Source organism: Capra hircus, chromosome 19 (assembly GCF_001704415.2).
Source record: "Capra hircus breed San Clemente chromosome 19, ASM170441v1, whole genome shotgun sequence".
In the NCBI taxonomy this organism is placed as follows: domain Eukaryota; kingdom Metazoa; phylum Chordata; class Mammalia; order Artiodactyla; family Bovidae; genus Capra; species Capra hircus.
The window spans coordinates 33,676,638-33,695,165 of NC_030826.1; the positions used below are offsets into that span (position 1 = coordinate 33,676,638).

At 50.2% G+C, this 18,528-nt stretch overlaps 1 protein-coding gene and 1 non-coding gene across 2 annotated transcripts in view; both read right to left on the bottom strand.

The window, feature by feature from the left end:
• The window catches only part of SLC47A1 (solute carrier family 47 member 1), a 29,063-nt gene extending 23,825 nt beyond the window's left edge, over window positions 1–5,238 (bottom strand). Inside the window, exon 1 of the mRNA XM_018064741.1 lies at window positions 5,048–5,238. Coding sequence (XP_017920230.1) covers window positions 5,048–5,182 — 135 coding nt within the window. The 5' untranslated portion in view covers window positions 5,183–5,238. The remainder of the gene's footprint in view (window positions 1–5,047) is intronic.
• On the bottom strand, window positions 17,749–17,820 carry TRNAW-CCA. The gene has a single exon. It is a non-coding gene; the product is annotated as a tRNA-Trp (tRNA).

Consider the following 18,528-nt stretch of genomic DNA (forward strand, 5'->3'; position numbering starts at 1 on the left):
TCTCAGAGCAGAAGCTGGGAAATCTAGCTGAGCTAATCCATGAGTGCCTGTGTGTGTGTCTGTGCATGCATGAGTGTGTGTGTGTGCTCAGTCATGTCTGACTCTGTGGCCCTATAGGCTGTAGCCCTCCAGGCTCCTCTGTCCATGGGATTTCCCAGGCAAGAATACTGGAATGAGTTGCCATTTCCTCCTCTGGGGGATCTTCCTGACCCAGGAATCAAACCCACGTCTCATGCAGAGCTAATCCACTCAACTGTTGGGTTGAAGGTGGGTCATCGCAGTGGTACAGTCCTTGGATGGCCAGACTTCCCACACCCCAGCCTCAGGGGCGGCGGGGGTCCTGGCTCCAGAGTTCACGTTTGCTAACCACACACCTGAGATCACCTGAGGATGTTGGTCAGAAGACCCACGCCCAGTCCCACTTCAAGAAACAGAGTTCAGATGTCCATGGGGCTGAGGGATCTGTCTTTCAGCATACTCCACCCCCTGCCCCACTATACTCATCCAATCAAGAGGGGGCCATCAAGGACCAGACCTACAGAACCTACAGGGCTTGCTGCTGGGCCCACAGGTTGTTCCCCCAGCACCTCAAGGACTCCTGCCTGGGGTTCAGACAGGGCTAAGTGGACAAGAGAGATGGCCGGGCTGTCTGTGCATGTCTCTGCCTCCTGTCATGGAGACCCTCGTTTTCTGGCCAGGAGGCTTTGGGAGAGTGACCCCTGGGGCTGGATGCCAGAAGGACAATGGGTGTGAGCCGGCCTGGTGTGCCCAGTCAAAAAATGGGCCAAGGAACTAAACAGACATTTCTCCAAAGAAGACATACAGATTGCTAACAAATACATGAAAAGATGCTCAACATCACTCATTATCAGAGAAATGCAAATCAAAACTATAATGAGGTACCATCTCATGCCAGTCAGAATGGCTGCTATCCAAAACTCTACAAGCAATAAATGCTGGAGAGGGAGTGGAGAAAAGGGAACCCTCTTACACTGTTGGTGGGAATGCAAACTAGTACAGCCACTATGGAGAACAGTGTGGAGATTCCTTAAAAAACTGGAAATAGAACTGCCATATGACCCAGCAATCCCACTGCTGGGCATACACACTGAGGAAACCAGAATTGAAAGAGACACATGTACCCCAATGTCCATCGCAGCACTGTTTATAATAGCCAGGACATAGAAGCAACCTAGATATCCATCAGCAGATGAATGGATAAGAAAGCTGTGGTACATATACACAATGGAGTATTACTCAGCCATTTAAAAGAATACATTTGAATCAGTTCTAATGAGGTGGATGAAACTGGAGCCTACTATACAGAGTGAAGTAAGCCAGAAAGAAAAACACCAATACAGAATAATACATATATATGGAATTTAGAAAGATGGTAACGATAACCCTGTATGCGAGACAGCAAAAGAGACACAGATGTATAGAACAGTCTTTTGGACTCTGTGGGAGAGGGAGAGGGTGGGATGATTTGGGAGAATGGCATTGAAACATGTATATTATCATACGTGAAAAGAATCGCCAGTCCAGGTTCAGTACATGATACAGGGTGCTCGGGGCTGGTGCACTGGGATGACCCAGAGGGATGGGATCGGGAGGGAGGTGGGGGGTTGTTCAGGATGGGGAACACATGTATACCCATGGCTGATTCATGTCAATGTATGGCAAAACCAATACAATATTGTAAAGTAATTAGCCTCCAATTAAAATAAATAAATTTATATTAAATAAATTTGAAATTGAAAAAAAAAAAAGAAGGTCGACTCTCGTCCACTCCTTTGGAGCACCAAGTACAGGCCAAGCATGGAAGCATAGATCTGAGTAAGGTGAACACCATGGCTCCAGCCCCACCCCAGGGAACCCAGGGCATCACAGGGAAAGATGTTCAACACGGAACAACACAGTGGATCACACAAGACGGGCACTGCAGATAACACAGGAGCTCAGGAGTCACAGAAGTTTCTGCCGAAACCTGGATGGTGAGCAGGCAATTGAAAGGGCCCTGTCTGTCTGGGAGACCGTTCCAGGCAGGAGGGGGTGGGGTGTGAGGGATGGCTGGGGCTGGGAAAAGGTGAGGGCAGGGGGCAGTTGGATTTGTGGGATCTTAATTCCCTGATCAGGGACTGAAACTGGGCCCTTGGCAGTGAAAGCTCCAAGTCCTAACCACTGGACTGCCAAGGAGCTCCCACCTTCAGCCAAGGTCATTTTCTGCCCCCAGCAAGTCTGCTCCTGTGACATCTTACCTAAGGTCACTGATCACTCCCAGCTCCTCATTCCCCACTGACAGTGTAACAGTCAGAGACCAGCCTGCAGGTCCGTGGGCAGGAAGCCAGTCTCTCAGATGCCCTTCTGCTTGGGGGGCATTGTCATTAGTCTTTGTCCTTCAGCCCTAGACCCCCTCAACTCTCTCCCAGGTGAGCCTGTCTCCATGGAGCCTGTTTCCCTCTCTGGGCCTGGCTACCCCAGATCTTTCCTGTCCTCACCAATGCACTGCACAGCCTGTGTCCCTGAGGAGCACGCAGTCCCTCTTTGAGATTATTCTTCAGTACTGACAGTTCAGTCTGGTGAAGAGAAGCTAACGACGAGGAGAAAGCTCAGCTGAAATGCCTGAGGCCAGGTAACTTCAACAACTGCCTTCCTGCCCCAACAAACGCACAGTTTACCTAAATCTTTAAAGGAAAATGTGGCCCAGCCTCTGTTCAGATGTGCACGGCTCATCTCACACACTTGCCTTTGTGTTCTGCATTATTCTCTCTTTACAGCCCTCATTTAAAGCTCACTGCAGGTGTGGTAAGTCCTAGTCCCTCAACCTGATTCCTACATTGGATCCTCGCGGGTCACTGTTGATATGAGAGGCCTGGAAGGGACAGGGTGAACCGGAGACAGAAAATCAGAGAGAGGAGCCCCAGACCAGGGTCCTACCTAATGGATGGTGGACCCTCAGAAAGTGAAGAGGGGGACCCTGAGCAGGCAATGAGGGGCACCTCTCCCCTCCCTTGTGCCCCCAGGAAACAGAAAACCCAGAGGAGAGGGGAACAGAGACAGAGAGGGACCAAGAGGAGCCCATATACAACCCAATTAAACCGGTGTCAGAACTCTACGACCCGACTGCATAAAGCAGTCAGACAGAAACAGTCCCACAAACGGCTGCAAGGAACATTTCCCAACTCTCCGGTTATTTCAGATCATTTCAGAGACTTTTCCTTTCATTTGTCTCGGTTTTCTGTTCTTTCTACAAGGAACATAGATTATGCTTATAATTAACATCGTCACAGGCACACACACACAGGTGTACAGAGAGAAAGGGTGGGGGGCTGCATGTCAGCCATGTGCTCACCATCCCTGCAGACCGACAAGGGGACTGGGTGACTTTGGGGGCCAGCAGAGACAGGGGCCTGCCCTGGGCGTGGCTGCATCTCAGAGGCTACCTTGTTTAATTATTCATTTTCAGGGTGGTGTTAGTGATAAAGAACTCACCTGCCAATGTAGGAGACATAAGAGATAAGTTTTCGATCTCTGGTCAGGAAGATCCTCTGGGGGAAGGAAATGGCAACCCACTCCAGTGTTCTTGCCTGGGAAATCCCGGGGACAGAGGAGCCTGGCGGCCTATGGTCCATGGGGTCGCAAGACGGACACAACTGAAGCAACTTAGCAGAGCAATAGCAGCTTTCCGTGTTTAGTTGCTCAAGTCAAGAATACTGGAGTGGGTTGCCATTTCCTCCTCCAGGGGATCTTCCCAACCCAGGGATCGAACCCGCATCTCCTGCATTAGCAGGCAGATTGTTTACTGCTGAGCCACTTGGGAAGCCTTACAGAGACCTTTCTCACAGTAACCTGTGCGATAATGTGGGGCCAAGCATGGTATTATTATCCGCATTTTATGGATGGATTAACTGAAGCCGGAAGAGGTTACCAGCTGACTCAGGTTCACATAGCCATTTCCTAACCTCCCTTCTGAGGTCAAAGCAGAGAACTGGACCCACAAGTAAGATTCCTAACCAGGTGTTCTTTTCCCTCTGGCTGCCAACAGCTCCCCGCTACATGGATTTTCAAGCCATGGCTTTCTCCCGGCCTCATCCATGCCACCTGGTACAACACAATGGGCATCCCAGGATCCCACAAACAACGGGGTCACCATCAGGTCACTCCTGTCTGCCTCAGCCTCTGCAGGTGCAGAATGTCTCATCACCCCAGAGCCCAACAGCTTGTGTGTTAGTCGCTCAGTTGCGTCTGACTCTTTGTGACCCTGTGGACTGTAGCCCACCAGGCTCCTCTGTCCATGGGATTCTCCAGGCAAGAATACTGGAGTGGGGAACCATTCCCTTCTCCAGTCCAAAAGCTTATTCTCCCCTGAGAACCATCCCAGGTTCTTCTTGTCTGAAGAAAGGGCTCCCTTACCCTGTTGATCTGAAAATCACCCAAACTGGCAGGAGAACAATGATGAGATTCTGGTTTGTGGGTGCTGTGGTTTCAGAATTCTAATTACCTTTAAATAGAAAACACAGAAAGAGTCCTAAACTGACGATGATAATGGAGGAAAAAAAAAAAAAAAAACCCTCAGCCCCAAAGAGAACCACATCAAAAACGTTTTAAACACAAGACTTGCGGGAGGGCGTGTGAGGCAGGATGCCGCTAGTTTCCTTGGGCAGAGGCCTGAAGATGTAGGTCTAAAAGACACTGATCCCCGCCTGGAGTTACTCCAGAGACGCACGTTCACGGCCGGAATCGACGGCTAGTTTTCGGTGTTCTCCGCAGTGTTTTGCGGTTCTGGTGGCTTCCGCCTGCTCCTCGGCAGCCCTCCTCCAGAGAAGGCTCCGGAGCGGGAGACTGGACGCGGCCGGTCCCACTCCCTAGCTGTCCAGCCGCACAGGGCGGCCAGCGCGGCCCGGGCGCACGGGAAGGCGCCCGGACCTGCCCGCCTCCAGGCTCCCGGGACCGTGGCCCCGCGCGCGCGCGCCCACCGCCTCCTGCTAGCTCTGCGCCCCAGGATCCCCGCCCCCGGGACCAGCCCCTGGTGAGGCCCCCTACTCACCGCGGGGCCCGCCAGGAACAGGAGCGCCCCCAGCTCCCGCCGGAGGTCGGCCAGCGGCAGACAGCGCGGCGCTCGGCGCTCCGGGCTGAGCGCCCGGGCTCCCGGCCCGGGTGTAAGCTCCTCGGCCGCCTCCATGTGCCGGGCGCCGGCCACGGGGAGCGCGCAGGAGGCCGAGCGGAGGACGGGCCGGGCCAGCCGCGCTCCAGTCCCCGCCCTGGGCCCCCCGCCGCCCGGCCCAGGTCGCCCGCTTCGCTGGCAAAGGCCTGCCAACTCCGGGACTCCGAATACAAAGTTGAAGGAAGCTCCGGAAAGAAACAGAAAGTGGAAAGCGCGGCGGGGGCTGGGTCCTCGGGCCCTCGGGAGCCAGGCTCGCCGGCTCCGCGCCTCCCAGGGCTTGGGGTGAAAGCCGAGTGGAAGCGCTGGCAGGTTGGCCACTGAGGGTCCGCACCCGCAGCCAGACACCTCCGGCTCCGGAGCGCCTTCTCTGCGCACAGGGCTGGGAGACCGCATAGGACTTGACTGTGCGGACTCTTCTTCCCTCCCCACCCCGCCCGCGTGCGCCCGTTCGTTAACTTAGACTCTGCCAGGATAGCGCACAAGGCCACATTTTCAAGCTCCAGGACTCAGGTTCTCTGGTCTTGGATGTTTATCCAACAGCTGGATAAGGGTATTGATTTTTAAAATGCTCCATGAGAGAGTTGTGAGTTAAGTTATATTGTGGGCAAAATGAGGATTATAGCCTGGAAGGTGACATTTCAGAGCGCTCTGAGGAACTCCTCCAAAAATGGGAGGTGGGGGTAGAGGGGCGTCAGTACTATGCACTATTTTAGTGAACGGGCCAGTGTGCAGTCAAACACACTCTTTGGCAAAGGTTTGCTGCTGGTCAGGAGCAGATGTCCCCCTTCATGATTTTAGTGTTTTTCTAGACATGAGGAGATGCAAAAATTAGGCTCATAAAATCTTCTCCTGAGAATATCTTCTGAAGGCTTGTTCTGCCAGGATTTTCCCAGAGCAGACAGCCTCATTCCTGATCTCCATTCTGAAATCCTTTCAGGGTGTGATGAAGGTTGGGGCTGCAGTGGCCAGTGACTGCATCCTGGTAGAGGCAAACGGCCAGTGCCAAGTGTTTGTTGGCAAGGGGACCAAGAGGCTGTGTGTCAGCAAACCTGGGCTCCGGAGACACCACCAGGGTCTATGGGGAGAGCACCAGCAACTTGCTGGTCCCTCAGAGCCTCAGTTTTCCCATCTGTGAACTCGAAACCATATCTACAACCGCCCTTTGTGGTGAGGATTAAATGAGATGGTATGGTCCAGTGGTTGGAACTCTGCACTTTCACTGCCAGTGACAAGGGTTTAGTCCTCCCCTGCGGAACTAACATCCCTCAAGTCAGGTGGCCAAAAGTATCTTTTAAAAAAAAAAAATGAGATGGACTAAGTGCTCTCAGCCTGGTTGGTACAGGGTAATGGCCTAAGAAAAGTTAGCCACCAAAACAAGAGTGATTTCAGTAACAGTCAAAGTTCATTCTGTTTTAATAGGCCCAACTTTACAAAAAGGAAAACATAAATCCTGAGAGGGTCACACAGTTGGAAGTCTGGCTTCAGGGATTTACAAGGTCATGAGTGTTCTGCCTCCGCATCTGTCTTCCCGCCCTCTTATCTTAACCATTTAAAAAATTAATTTATTTTATTTATTTTATTGGGTGCATGGAGTCTTGCCTTCATTGAGGCATGTGGGATCTTAGTTCCATGAGTCTTTCATCGCGGTGTGCAGGCTTCTCTCTAGTTGCAGCGCTCGGCTTAGTTGCCTGGCAGTGGCATGCGGTGTCTTAGTTCCCCCACCAGGGATCAAACCTAACTCCCTTGCACTGGAAGGCAGATTCTTAACCTGGACCACTATGGAAGTCCCCTCCCCACTATTTGCTCTTCACTACTCGGCCTCATCTTTCTCTGTAGGCAGCCCCTTTTTGCTTGTTCAGGAGGGTAGCCTCCCCCAATCCTCATTCCCATGTTTCCTACCTTGTGATCCAGATAATAAGACCCTCCCCACTTCTCTTCGGGACCAAACAAACTAAAAACGGAGAAAATTGGTTGGCCCTGTTTAAGTTTCCTGCCCGCCTTTGCCACCCTGGCCAGGGAAATAGGGTCTTGTTTGGCTGGACCCAAAACCTTCGGCTCAACTCCGTACCAGAAAGGTTGGGTGCTGTCTGTCACTGGCAAGAGTCCCACCAGAGTTACATGGAGGGTCCCACCAGACAAAAATGCTAGGATGTATGCTAGATCTCCAAGCCCAGCTCTTTAATAGTGTTCTGGTATCCTGGTCAACGTTAGAAGTCATGAAACAGAAATGTGATGTATAACTATTGAGAAGAAATCAAAGCATCGTTCATGGTTATAATTCCAGATGGTCCAAAGGAATTACATGGGGATAAAGCTAATAGGATTAATTAAAGGAATTTTAAAAGTTGCTACACTTAAGTCCTTCAACAGATATGATCAGTCCTTTAGGTTGGTAATAACATATATGAGAATACTGGAAGGAGAAAAGCCTCTTTCATGATTGTTGTTGTTTAGTTGCTTAGTTGTGTCCGACTCTTTGTGACCCCATGGACTGCAGCATGCTGGGCTTCCCTGACCGTCACCATCTCCTGGAGTTTGCTCAAACTCATGTCCGTTGAGTCGGTGATACCATCCAACCATCTCATCCTCTGTCATCCCCTTCACCTCCTGCCTTCAATCTTTCCCAGCATCAGGGTCTTTTCCAATGACTCAGTTCTTCACATCAGGTGGCCAAAGTATTGGAGCTTCAGCTTCAGCATCAGTCCTTCCAATGAATATTCAGAGTTGATTTCCTTTAGGATGGACTGGTTTGATCTCCTTGCTGTCCAAAGGACTCTCAAGAGCCTTCAAATAAACCCTCCTATGACATGGAGCATTCCCAACTCTTTAAAGGACTGTGGGGACTTCCCTGGTGGTCCATTGGTTAAGAATCCTCCTGCCAACGCAGGAGACACAGGTTCAATCCCTTGTCAGGGACATTTCCACATGCAGTGGAGCAACCGAGCCCACTCACCGCAGCTACCGAGCTAGGGAGCCACAACTAGAGAGTAGTCCACACGCAGCAACAAAGACCCAGGGCAGCCCAAAATTAATTAATCAGTTAATTTTTAAAAATAAAGTACAATGGGACTGTGTACAGGGACTTCCTTCCAAAGAGCACACCATGGAAGGGTGTGTATGTGGAGGGGGAGATAGTGACTTTGTAGCAGAGAAACCTGGCAAAAATGACCTCAGCCCCATGACCAAGGTTAACATCAACAGTGATAAATCAGGCTCATAGTATGTACTTAAGTATGTACCTAGGGGTGCTGTAACTGGTGGCTTAAACCAACAGCAGTATATTCTCTCATAGTGCTGAAGGCCAGAAGTCTAAAATGCAGGAGCTGACAGGGCTGGTTCCTTCTCTGGGGCTCAGGGAGCATCTGCTCCAGGGCTCTCTCCTGGCTTCTGGGAGTTGTTGGCATCTCTTGGCCCCTGGCAGCATAATTCCAACCTCTGCCTCTGTGTCTGTTTTCTCTCCTTAAAGGACACCAGTCCCTGGATCAGAGCCCACCCTAACCCATGCGACCTCGTCTTAACCTCATCACATCTGCAAAGACACTATTTCCAAATCAGGTCACATCCTGAGGTTCCGGGGGACAGGGATTTTGGGGGAGGAGGGCATCTTGATAGGATGTAATGAAAATGGCACTTTATCTCTGTGGTCTTCCTCCCCAAAACCATAACCCTCCAGTCTAATCACCTGAAAAACATCAGGCAAATCCCAATGGAGAAATATTCTATGAAAATACCTGATAAGCACTCTTCAAATCTGTCAACGTCAACCCAAACAAGAACATTCTGATAAACTGTCACAGTCAAGAGGAGCCTAAGATAAATGAGGGCAGAACGTGCCATGGTGCTTGAGTGGGACCCTGGGACAGAAAAGGGACCTTAAGCAAGAACTAAGGAATCTGAGTTAAGTATGGACTTTGGTTAGTAATAATATATCCATAGCAATTCAGCTCCTGGAAGTTATTGTTTACACAGACCCATAGCACCCCCTGACCACTGCTAGAGCCAATAGCTAGAAAACACCCTCCAAAGATTCACCTCTGACAGCAGGTAAAACCACTGGGTAGTTGTGGGGGATTTGGGGAACACTTTGAAGCTGTCTACTTGCAAAGCTACCCTTGTAGCTTTCACCTGTCTTCTATGGGTTACATTTCATAGGGAATAACATGCCTACAAAACTGTTTACCTGTCTCTGTCTTGGTGTCTTCCATTTTTCATCCACCGGGATTAAAAGAATCAAAGTGAAAGGCTCTCTGGCCAGAGCACAGGCATTTCTGTGCCGTGCGCTCATGTGTGCTAAGTCGCTTCAGTTGTACTGTGGCAGAGCTTCAGAAACAATGCCTGAAGGCTTCCCTGCTGGTCTAGAGGTTAAGAATCTGCCAGCCAATGCATGGGAGACGGGTTCAGTCCCTGGTCCAGGAAGCTTCCATGTGCCCGAGAAGCAACTGAACCCCTGTGCCACAGAGCCCTCGAGCCACACCCACTGAAAGCTGTGCTCTACAACAAGAGAAGCCGCTGCGATGAGAATCCCATGCACTGCAGCTAGAGAGCAGCCCCTGCTCATTGAAACTAGAGAAAGCCTGCATGCAGCAACAAAGATGCAGTGCAGCTAAGAATAAAAACATACATTAAAAAAAATTCATAACAAGAATCTTAACCTGAAATATGCCGTGCCAAGTCGCTTCAGTTGTATCCGGCTCTTTGTGACCCCGTGGACTGTAGCCCGCCAGGCTCCTCTGTCCATGGGATTCTCAAGGCAATACTGGAGTGGGTTGCCATTTCCTTCTCCAGCGGATCTTCCTAATGCAGGAACTGAACCCGAGTCTCCCACATTGCAGGCAGATTCTTTACCCTCTGAACCACCAGAGAAGCTCCAGGAGAGGAGGTAATCTGGAGGTAATTAACGTCTCATGAGGTCACGAGGGTGGAACTTGACGAGAGTGGTGGCTCTAACGGGAAGAGAGATCTCCGGGCCCACGCCCGGCCGAGAAATGCCCTGCGAGGACACAGCAAAATGGCGGCTGTCCACATGCCAGGAAGAGAGTCCTCACCGGGAACTGGGTCAGCTGGCACCTTCTCTGCGAATTCCGGCCTCCAGAACTGTGACAAAGGTAATTTCTGTTGTTTAAGACACTCTGTCTTTGACGTATTTTGTAATGGCAGCCCAAGCTGACTAATACAACGGCCATAAGCATGTTATATCACTGCCTATGATCTTATGTAACAACACTCTCTTTCCATCACATCACCAACCCCCACCTTAATCCAGGACTCTGGCAAGTGCTTTCCTCTGGGAGATCATAATCCTCGAAACCACCCTGGACGGGTTACTAATCTGTTTCTTCAGGGGGTTAGTTCACCGAGTCTGTCAGCTGAGTAACTTGCCCAGGGCTAAGTGGCTAATGAGTGGCAGAGGAGGAGTCTGCAAGTTACTTCTGCCTGGTTCCAGAGAAGGTGGAATAAAAGCTCATAATTTTACATCAGGTGATGAGGCAATAGGACTATCCAACTCTGCTCATCTGCTCACCTGTCACCCAGAAAATGGGTTGTGAGTATCTGTTATTTCTAGGAACAAAACACTGAACTTGCAGAAATTCCATGGAGTCTGAGGGGAGAAATGGCTCAGAAATGAAGACGTCATTTCTCCACTGCCAGGGGGCATCCTAGCCCCTCGAGTCTATAAAATGTATGTATTTATATTCATGTGGGTTGTTTCATTCTTCCATCTGAGGAGCCTCAAATTTATGTAGGAGAGCATCTGCAGATCACCCGGAGATGTTTTTAAAAGCATCTCACATGTACAGATGTGAGAGTTGGATCATAAAGAAGGCTGAGCGCTGAAGAATCAATGCTTTCGAACTGTGGTGCTGAAGAAGGCTCCTGAGAGTCCCTTGGACAGCAAGGAGATCAAACCAGTCCATCCTAAAGGAAATCGGTCCCGAATATTCATTGGAAGGACTGTTGCTGAAGCTGAAGCTCTACTACTTTGGCTACCTGATGCGAAGAGCTGGCGCATTGGAAAAGATCCTGATGCTGGGAAAGATTGAGGGCAGGAGGAGAAGTAGGTGACAGAATGAGATGACTGGATGGCATCATCAAATCGATGGACATGAGTCTGAGCAACAAACTCCATGAGATAGTGAAGGACAGGGAAGCCTGATGTGTTGCAGTCCCTGGAGTCACAGAGTCAAACACAACTGAATGATGAACAAAGGGTCAGTGGCGCTGGGGTGGGGTCTGGGTCTTGCATTTCTCCTCCCAGGCAGTCTCTGCTGCAGGTTTGAGGACCACACGCAGAGTAATAAGGCTGAAGAGAAGACTAGAGTGTTAATGCTGGATGGGCCTTAAAGAGCGTCCATTGTGTCCTATTTATTTATTTGGTTGTGCTGGGTCTTAGTTGTGGCATGTGGGATCTAGTTCCCTGACAAGGAATGGAACCCAGGCCCCCTCCATTGGGAACCCAAAGTCCTAGCTACTGGACCCCCAGGAAGTCCCTGATATTGAAACAGGAGGGAAGGAGCGGGGCATGACCTAGGTGACTCAGAGGCCTAGACCTTGATCCTCAGTATTTGCTAACTGTAACACATCAGCAAGCTAAATGACACACCCAGAGGTACCATGAGAGTTCTAAAGTCAACCATCAAAGATCAAAAAGTCTATGTATGAAGCAGGGGACCCAAAGCTCTGGGACAACCTAGAGGGATAGAGTAGAAAGGGAGGTGGGAGGGGGATTCAGGATTGGGGGGCACATATATACCTATGGCCGGTTCATGTTGATGCATGACAAAAACAATCACAATATTGCCAAGTATCCTCTAATTAAAATAAATAAATGTATTTTTTTTTAAATAGTGAAGAACTTGGGAAAAAAACAAAAACAAAAAGTGAGTGGTAGCCCAATCCCTGGAAATCTCTGCCCCTGCCCCAGAACAACTGGAATAATCTTCCCCTCATTAGCCTGTGGTTTAGCCTGTGAAACCACCCAGGCCTTGAAAGCTCACCACATGACATCTCAAGGCCGTACTCATCCTCTGACACAGCCCACACTCTGTCTGTGGAGTGTGATTCTCTAAATAAATCCACTTGTTATCTATCATTTGTCTCTCACTGAATGCTTTCTGCGATGAGACATCAAGGACCTGAGCTTCATTAGGTCCTAAAACCAGGTCTGTGATCTTGGTTGGAAGACTGGGTTTTGGCCAAGTTCAAGTCCCTATCTGAGGGAAATGGTTTCAACATTAAACTGTACTTGATTTTCTCCTGTTACTCTGTCTCTCTTAGACCAGCCAGAAGAACCTAGAAGGGCAGAGGAAATCATTTTTCTCCCTGACAGAGTCTTTCGTCAAGAAAAAGCCGCTTCTCACCCAGCCAGCTCCTCCCTAGAGATGCCATCCCAGCGTGTAAACACTTCTGAAGTGCCAAACAAAGAGACAATTCGTTAACACAACTTTATGAATCAGCTATACTCTGGTATAAAATTTAAGATTTGTTTAAAGAGGCAATTTGATCATTTCAAATTTTACTATCAAAACTCATACTTGTACAGTTTGTATCAGTACTATGCTAACATTATTATAGTGTTGATTCAGTTTCAAAGAAAAATGAACACTTCAGATCTCTAAGATCTCAGGAAATAAGATATTTTATTTTTTTTGTTTTTCAGCCTTGCTGTGCGGCCCACGGGATCTTAATTCCCTAACCACGGATTAAACGCACAGTCCCTGAATTGGAAGTGTGGAGTCTTAACCAATGGACCACCAGGGAAGTCCAACACATTTAATTTTATGAAATTATGTTTTATAATTTATATTTGCATCTTTGTAGAGAAAAGTATACTTTTAAAAGTATATCATGTTATTATAAATTTATGGCAGGAGGGGACTGAAAATACAAAGAGAAAGAGGAAACATGCAAACTGTCTAATAAAGAAGAGCTTGTTCTTATATTTTTAAATTCATCCTAGTATCAAATCCTGGCGGTATTAATATTTCCTGGGTTATAGTTAAACTAATGACGTAGCCCTTTATTTTAACACGTTACTATTTACAATATGCCAACCCCTGCAATGATTACGTAACGGTGAAAGTGTTAGATGACCACTTGAAAACAGACGAGGGTCACATCGCTTTCCAGAAATTCTCCCAGAGGCGCTCAAACAAGAAGGCTCCGCATTCACTTCGCTGGAGGGAAAAACATGCTCGCGGTTAACGGCCCTCTTCGGCTGGGTTCGCCTCTGGCGCCCTCTGCTGGCCGCTGCAGTCCAGCTTCCTCCTTGCTTGGTTCCCACCTGTGGTCGGAACCCCCACCTGGGGGCCAGTTGGGGGGCCCAAGTGGGGGACCTTGGTAGGGTTTTGCAGGGCCTTGTCCCAGCACATAGTGCACAGAGTGTCTGGGTCACAGGGGAGGCAGGACACGCTGTGGTTCCGCTGATGCAATCCTCTTTTACTGAGAAGGGGGTTTGGCCTTGGAAATAGCAATAACCTTAGAAAAGTCATTCTGATCACAGCAGGAGGGTCTGTAGTGTCTGAAACGCCCTGTGTAAATCCACCTCCTCAGTTCTCTCGTTTGTCCTCTGAGCCAGGAACCCTGGTGGCTCCCACTTTACAGACAAGGACATAGGCACTGAGTGTGTGTGTTAGTTGCTTAGTGGTGTCCAACTCTTTGTGACCCCATGGCCTGTGGCCTGCCAGGCTCCTCTGCCCATGGAATTCTCCAGGCAAGAATACTGGATTGGGTAGCCGTTTCCTCCTCCAAGGGATCTTCCCAACCCAGGGACTGAACCCGAGTCTCACGTCTTCTGCATTGCAGGCAGATTCTTTACTGCCTGTACCAAGTACTGAGAGGTGACAGTAATTGTCCAGGTCATACTGAGGCAGGGCCAGGCTCCAGACGGGCATACTGGATTCCAGATTCTTCACTGTTGATGAAAAGTAAGAAAATGCAGACAAATATCTCACCACCCTAGAGAAGCAATGCTGACAATCTGGTGTGTTCTTCTCCAGCCTTGTGGAGCAGGATGTGTTTTGTACAAATGAGATCTCCTTCTGCCATCTGCTCAGAACACTTGAAGGTATGTCCAGGTTTTCCTCGGCCACTTTCATCTCCCTTCTCCGCCGCTGTCAGTTCAGTGTGTCCCCTGGAGAATGTGTGTTCCCTGGAGCACAGAGTCGGCAGACCTCACGCTGTTTCTTTCAGCTTTCTAGAGTTGTCTCCGCAAAGGGCAGCTCTAGTGAGCTGGGTCGCAGGAAGCCCTCTGTCCTGGTCACGTCCCCCAGGACTAAGGTCACCCCTTGAGCCAGGCTGCCCCTCACAAGGTGGGGAGTGGCACTGATACCTGAAGATTGGGGTAATGAGTTTCAAGTTCAAGTGGGCATGGGGAGGAAAGAGGAAGCAGGTCGAAGACCTTGGTTTGTGCTGCTGAGACCTTGCGGGGCCTTCCCAGAACAGATCCCCTCCTCCTCTGCTATAGTGCCTCTGTGAAGTTCCCAGATTACAACATCTCAGGAATACTTCCTGAGTTTGCAGATGTTAAAAACCACCACCAAACGGGAGAAACTCACACATGATTAATTGCCCCAGACCTACAGGGACTAAGGACTGATACTGTGAACCCCAGTGACCCCACCTTATGACCTCACCATCAACCAATCAGAGAATTGCAAACGAGCTGACCACAGACCCTGGGAATGCCCTCCTTTCCCTGGCCTTTCTAAATGCTTTCCTGGGACTTCCCTGGTGGTCCAGTGGCTAAGTCTCCATGCTCCCAATGCAGGGGGCCTTGGTTCATTTCCTGGTCAGGGAACTAGATCCCCCATGCTACAGCTGCAACTTAAGATCACGCATACTGCAGAGAAGATTCTGCAGGTCCTGCGTGCTGCCACTAAGACATGGTACTGCTAAATAAATGAATATTTTTTAAAGATGTTTGCCGAAACCCTTCAGGGAGTTCGGCGTTTGAGGATGACACAAGCCACCCATCCCCCTTGCTCAATCCTGCAATAAACCTTACTCTGCTCCAAATGCCTCCATTTTAGTTTGTTTGGCCTCGGGCACACAGACTCGCACGACTTATGCTCAGCCTACTTACTGGGAGGCAGGTTCTGATGCCCAACACCATTGCATCTCCTGCACCCAGGGATGCCAGGGTGCATCCAGAGTCCTCCAGAGAGTGCCAGTCTCCTGAGTCCAGCAGTGGCAGCCTCCAGGGACTCATCCTCCCCAGGAGCCCCAGCCCCAGAGTCCTGAACAGCATAGTCACCTGAGGTTGGGAGGGATGGGGTGCCTTGTCCGCCCTGGGCGTGCAGACCTGAGGGAAGGCGTGGGTCCCAGCACTTGGGGACAGAGAGGGCCTGTGGCAGGGTCACTCCACAGGAACCATGGACGTTTGTCCAGGCTGAGGTTTCCAGGGACCCTGCAGGGAGACAGCTGGGGAATAAACAACCTCTGAGAGACTGAATATACACATGGATGATAGCCAAACCAGTATAAAAATAGAGCCCAATTCACAGTGGGCAGCAGCACGCCCAGGAAACCAAACCCTTATCGACAGTGACCAGCCCAGGAAGGCAGCCTGTCATCTCCTATAAAAACCTGGAAGCTAAACAACCCCTGTAGCAGTGGGTCTCAAACACCCCACCTCTGATCAGTAACTGGCAGCTTTTCCAACTATTGTCCCTGTTGCCAACTCAGGACAAGCCAGTGGTTACCGCTCTCCCAGAGCTGGTGTGTCTCCCACCCACAGTCCTACATGTTAACATGCAGAGTATGTGTCTACATATTTTGTGTGTTTAAAGTTTTTGTGCAACTTGCTTTATTTTTCTAGAGAGAAAAATTGTTTTCTTTTACTTAGTAATTCATTTTCTGATGTTGTTTTTCATTTATGAAAAATTTTAAACAAAATAAATACAATATTGCTGCATATATTTGATATTAACATTTAGAAGGTCATGCTAATTCTATTAAAGTTAATTAAAATCTATTAATTCTGTTTCATGTAAATCTCCTGTACTCAAACTGTACAGTAAAAACATACATAAATTTCACTGACAATATGCAAGAAGAGTTATTCAAAGTGGTATAAAAAGCTATTTTTGAGAATCACCTTCACCGTGTTTTCTGGTAATGTCCATAGATTATTAGCTCCTGCGACCAGGTCATTCTGTGTCTGTCTTTCCACGTTCCTTTCTTTTCTGGTCATGAGAGTAAGGGAAACTGAACAGCTGTAGGTGAAGTATGGATCCTGTGGGTTTTATTCTGTTTTCAGGAACCCAGAGGAGTCTTTTTACATTGTTATTCACGAAAGTAAGGGCTACTCCCTTTGGATCTAATCTCTCAATTCTTCCAACCAGGTGCACAAAAGGCACCGGGAAATCTCCCCAGTACTCCCTTGGTCCCTCATTGTCTCCTGCGAAGAACCCCTTGACATGTTTTGCCTTTCCACTTGTGATGTCTGGGCTTGTACGGATGTGCTCCTGGTGGCCTGCACTACCAGCCTTGTGCTTGCCTAGTTTCAAGGCAGAAGAGAGAGCCAGAGTCAGCAACAGCGACATGGATGATTGAACATAGAGGAATGTATGCCTCTGAAGAAAGTCCTGGAGCTACAGCACACCGTGTGCAGTGGACAGAGAGGTGGACAGGTGGACAGAGAGGTGGACAGAGAGGTGGACAGGACGGCTGCCTTCTCCCCCGGAAGGGGAGACTGCAGTTATAGGGGAAACTGACCTCAGGTGGGCTCATGAGTTACCAGGGAGACCAGCAGAGGGCAGCCCCTCACTGCCCCTGTGATAAACTGGGTCCTGGGACCACTAGGCAGGAAGGTCAGTCCTGAGAGCAGGGTGTAGGGGAAGTGGGCCCTGGTCCAGCAGCGGATGGACAGAGAGTAAGAGAACAGCCACCCTGAGCTGCCTGAGTCTACAGTTCCTCAGGCCCTGCAGCTCTCCACCCGTCTGCAGGCGCAGATCTAATCCTGGGGATTTTTTCGTCATTTGAGATTTGAAACGCTGGCTCTTTATGGCTGGCCCTTCTGCCCACTCCAGGGCAGGGCCAGTCCTGGTCTCTCTCAGGATCGTGCTTGCCACCCGCTAGCGGGTCCCAGCACCTGCGTGGAAGCCGGGCTCCACCTGCCCGGGCATCTCCGGGCATCGGAGCTGCGCAGAGCTCGGCCGTCAGTCCCCAGGTCCGGGGCGGGGGGATTAGGAGGGGGGCGTGGTGGGGAGCACAAGCAGCCCCCGCCGCGGGTTCCAAGGCCATCAGACCTGCTGACTGGACCTTCCAGCCGAGCCCGCCGAGGGGTCAGACACCTGCGGAGTCCGCGGGGACACCTCCCGCCGGGAGACCCTCCGGGGAGCGGGGCTGGGGAGTGGAGACGTGAGTCGGACGGGAGGGGCTGACAAGAGGCCCGGCACACAGCCCATGGCAGGTCCCGGGAGGGACAGTGAGCATCAGCTCTGTCTTCGCGACGAGAGGAAAAAGGGCCCACGAGCCGTCAGGGCGGGCGGGATAATACACCTGCGCGAGATCAAATCTCTTGCGATGGGACTCGACTCCACTCTTTCTGCTGCCCCTGTACTTTGGGAGGAAAAAAGCCGACCTGACCCCGACGTGACTTGAACACGCAACCTTCTGATCTGGAGTCAGACGCGCTACCATTGCGCCACGAGGTCACAGAGAAGAGGAGCTGCCCGGGAGCTAAAGGCCTCGGCGAGGCTGCGCCGGCGCGCGGCAGAACGCTAGCGCTTTGTTCATCCCGCCCCGACTCGGGGGCAGGGGGGGGCGGAGCCGAGTCCATGCGCATGCGCGTCCCAGGGACGCGGTGCAGCGAGCTAGTGAGGGGCGGAGCGGATTTCTGGAGGGCGGGACTGCTTTCAGAGAAGCCCCCCGCCCGACTCCAAGGAAAGAAAGCGGGTGGGTAGCCTGAAGAGTCAGAACTTGATAAACGAGCTTGAAAACGCAACGACTTTACTATTATTTTTTACTTTGCAAGTTAGTTCATTGCATTTGTCAGTTTTTAATTGAAGTACAGTTGGGTTTAGAGTTTTCCTGGTGGCTTAGTGGTCAAGAACCCGCTTCCCAACGCAGGAGACTGAGGTTCGATCCCTGGGTGGGGAAAATCCCCTGGAGGAGGACCGGGCAACCTGCTCCGGTATTCTTGCCTGGGAAATCTCATGGCCAAAGGAGCCTGGCGGGATACAAGTCCATGGGGTCACGAAAGAGCTGGACACGACTTAACAGTTAAACAACAACATAGTTGATATATAGTTATTGTTTCTAAACCATAGAAGTAAACTTTGTCTTTGAGGAAAATCAGAACAGTGCCTGGAAGAAAATTGGAATCTCTGACCATCCACCACCCAGAGATATTGATTGGGGTT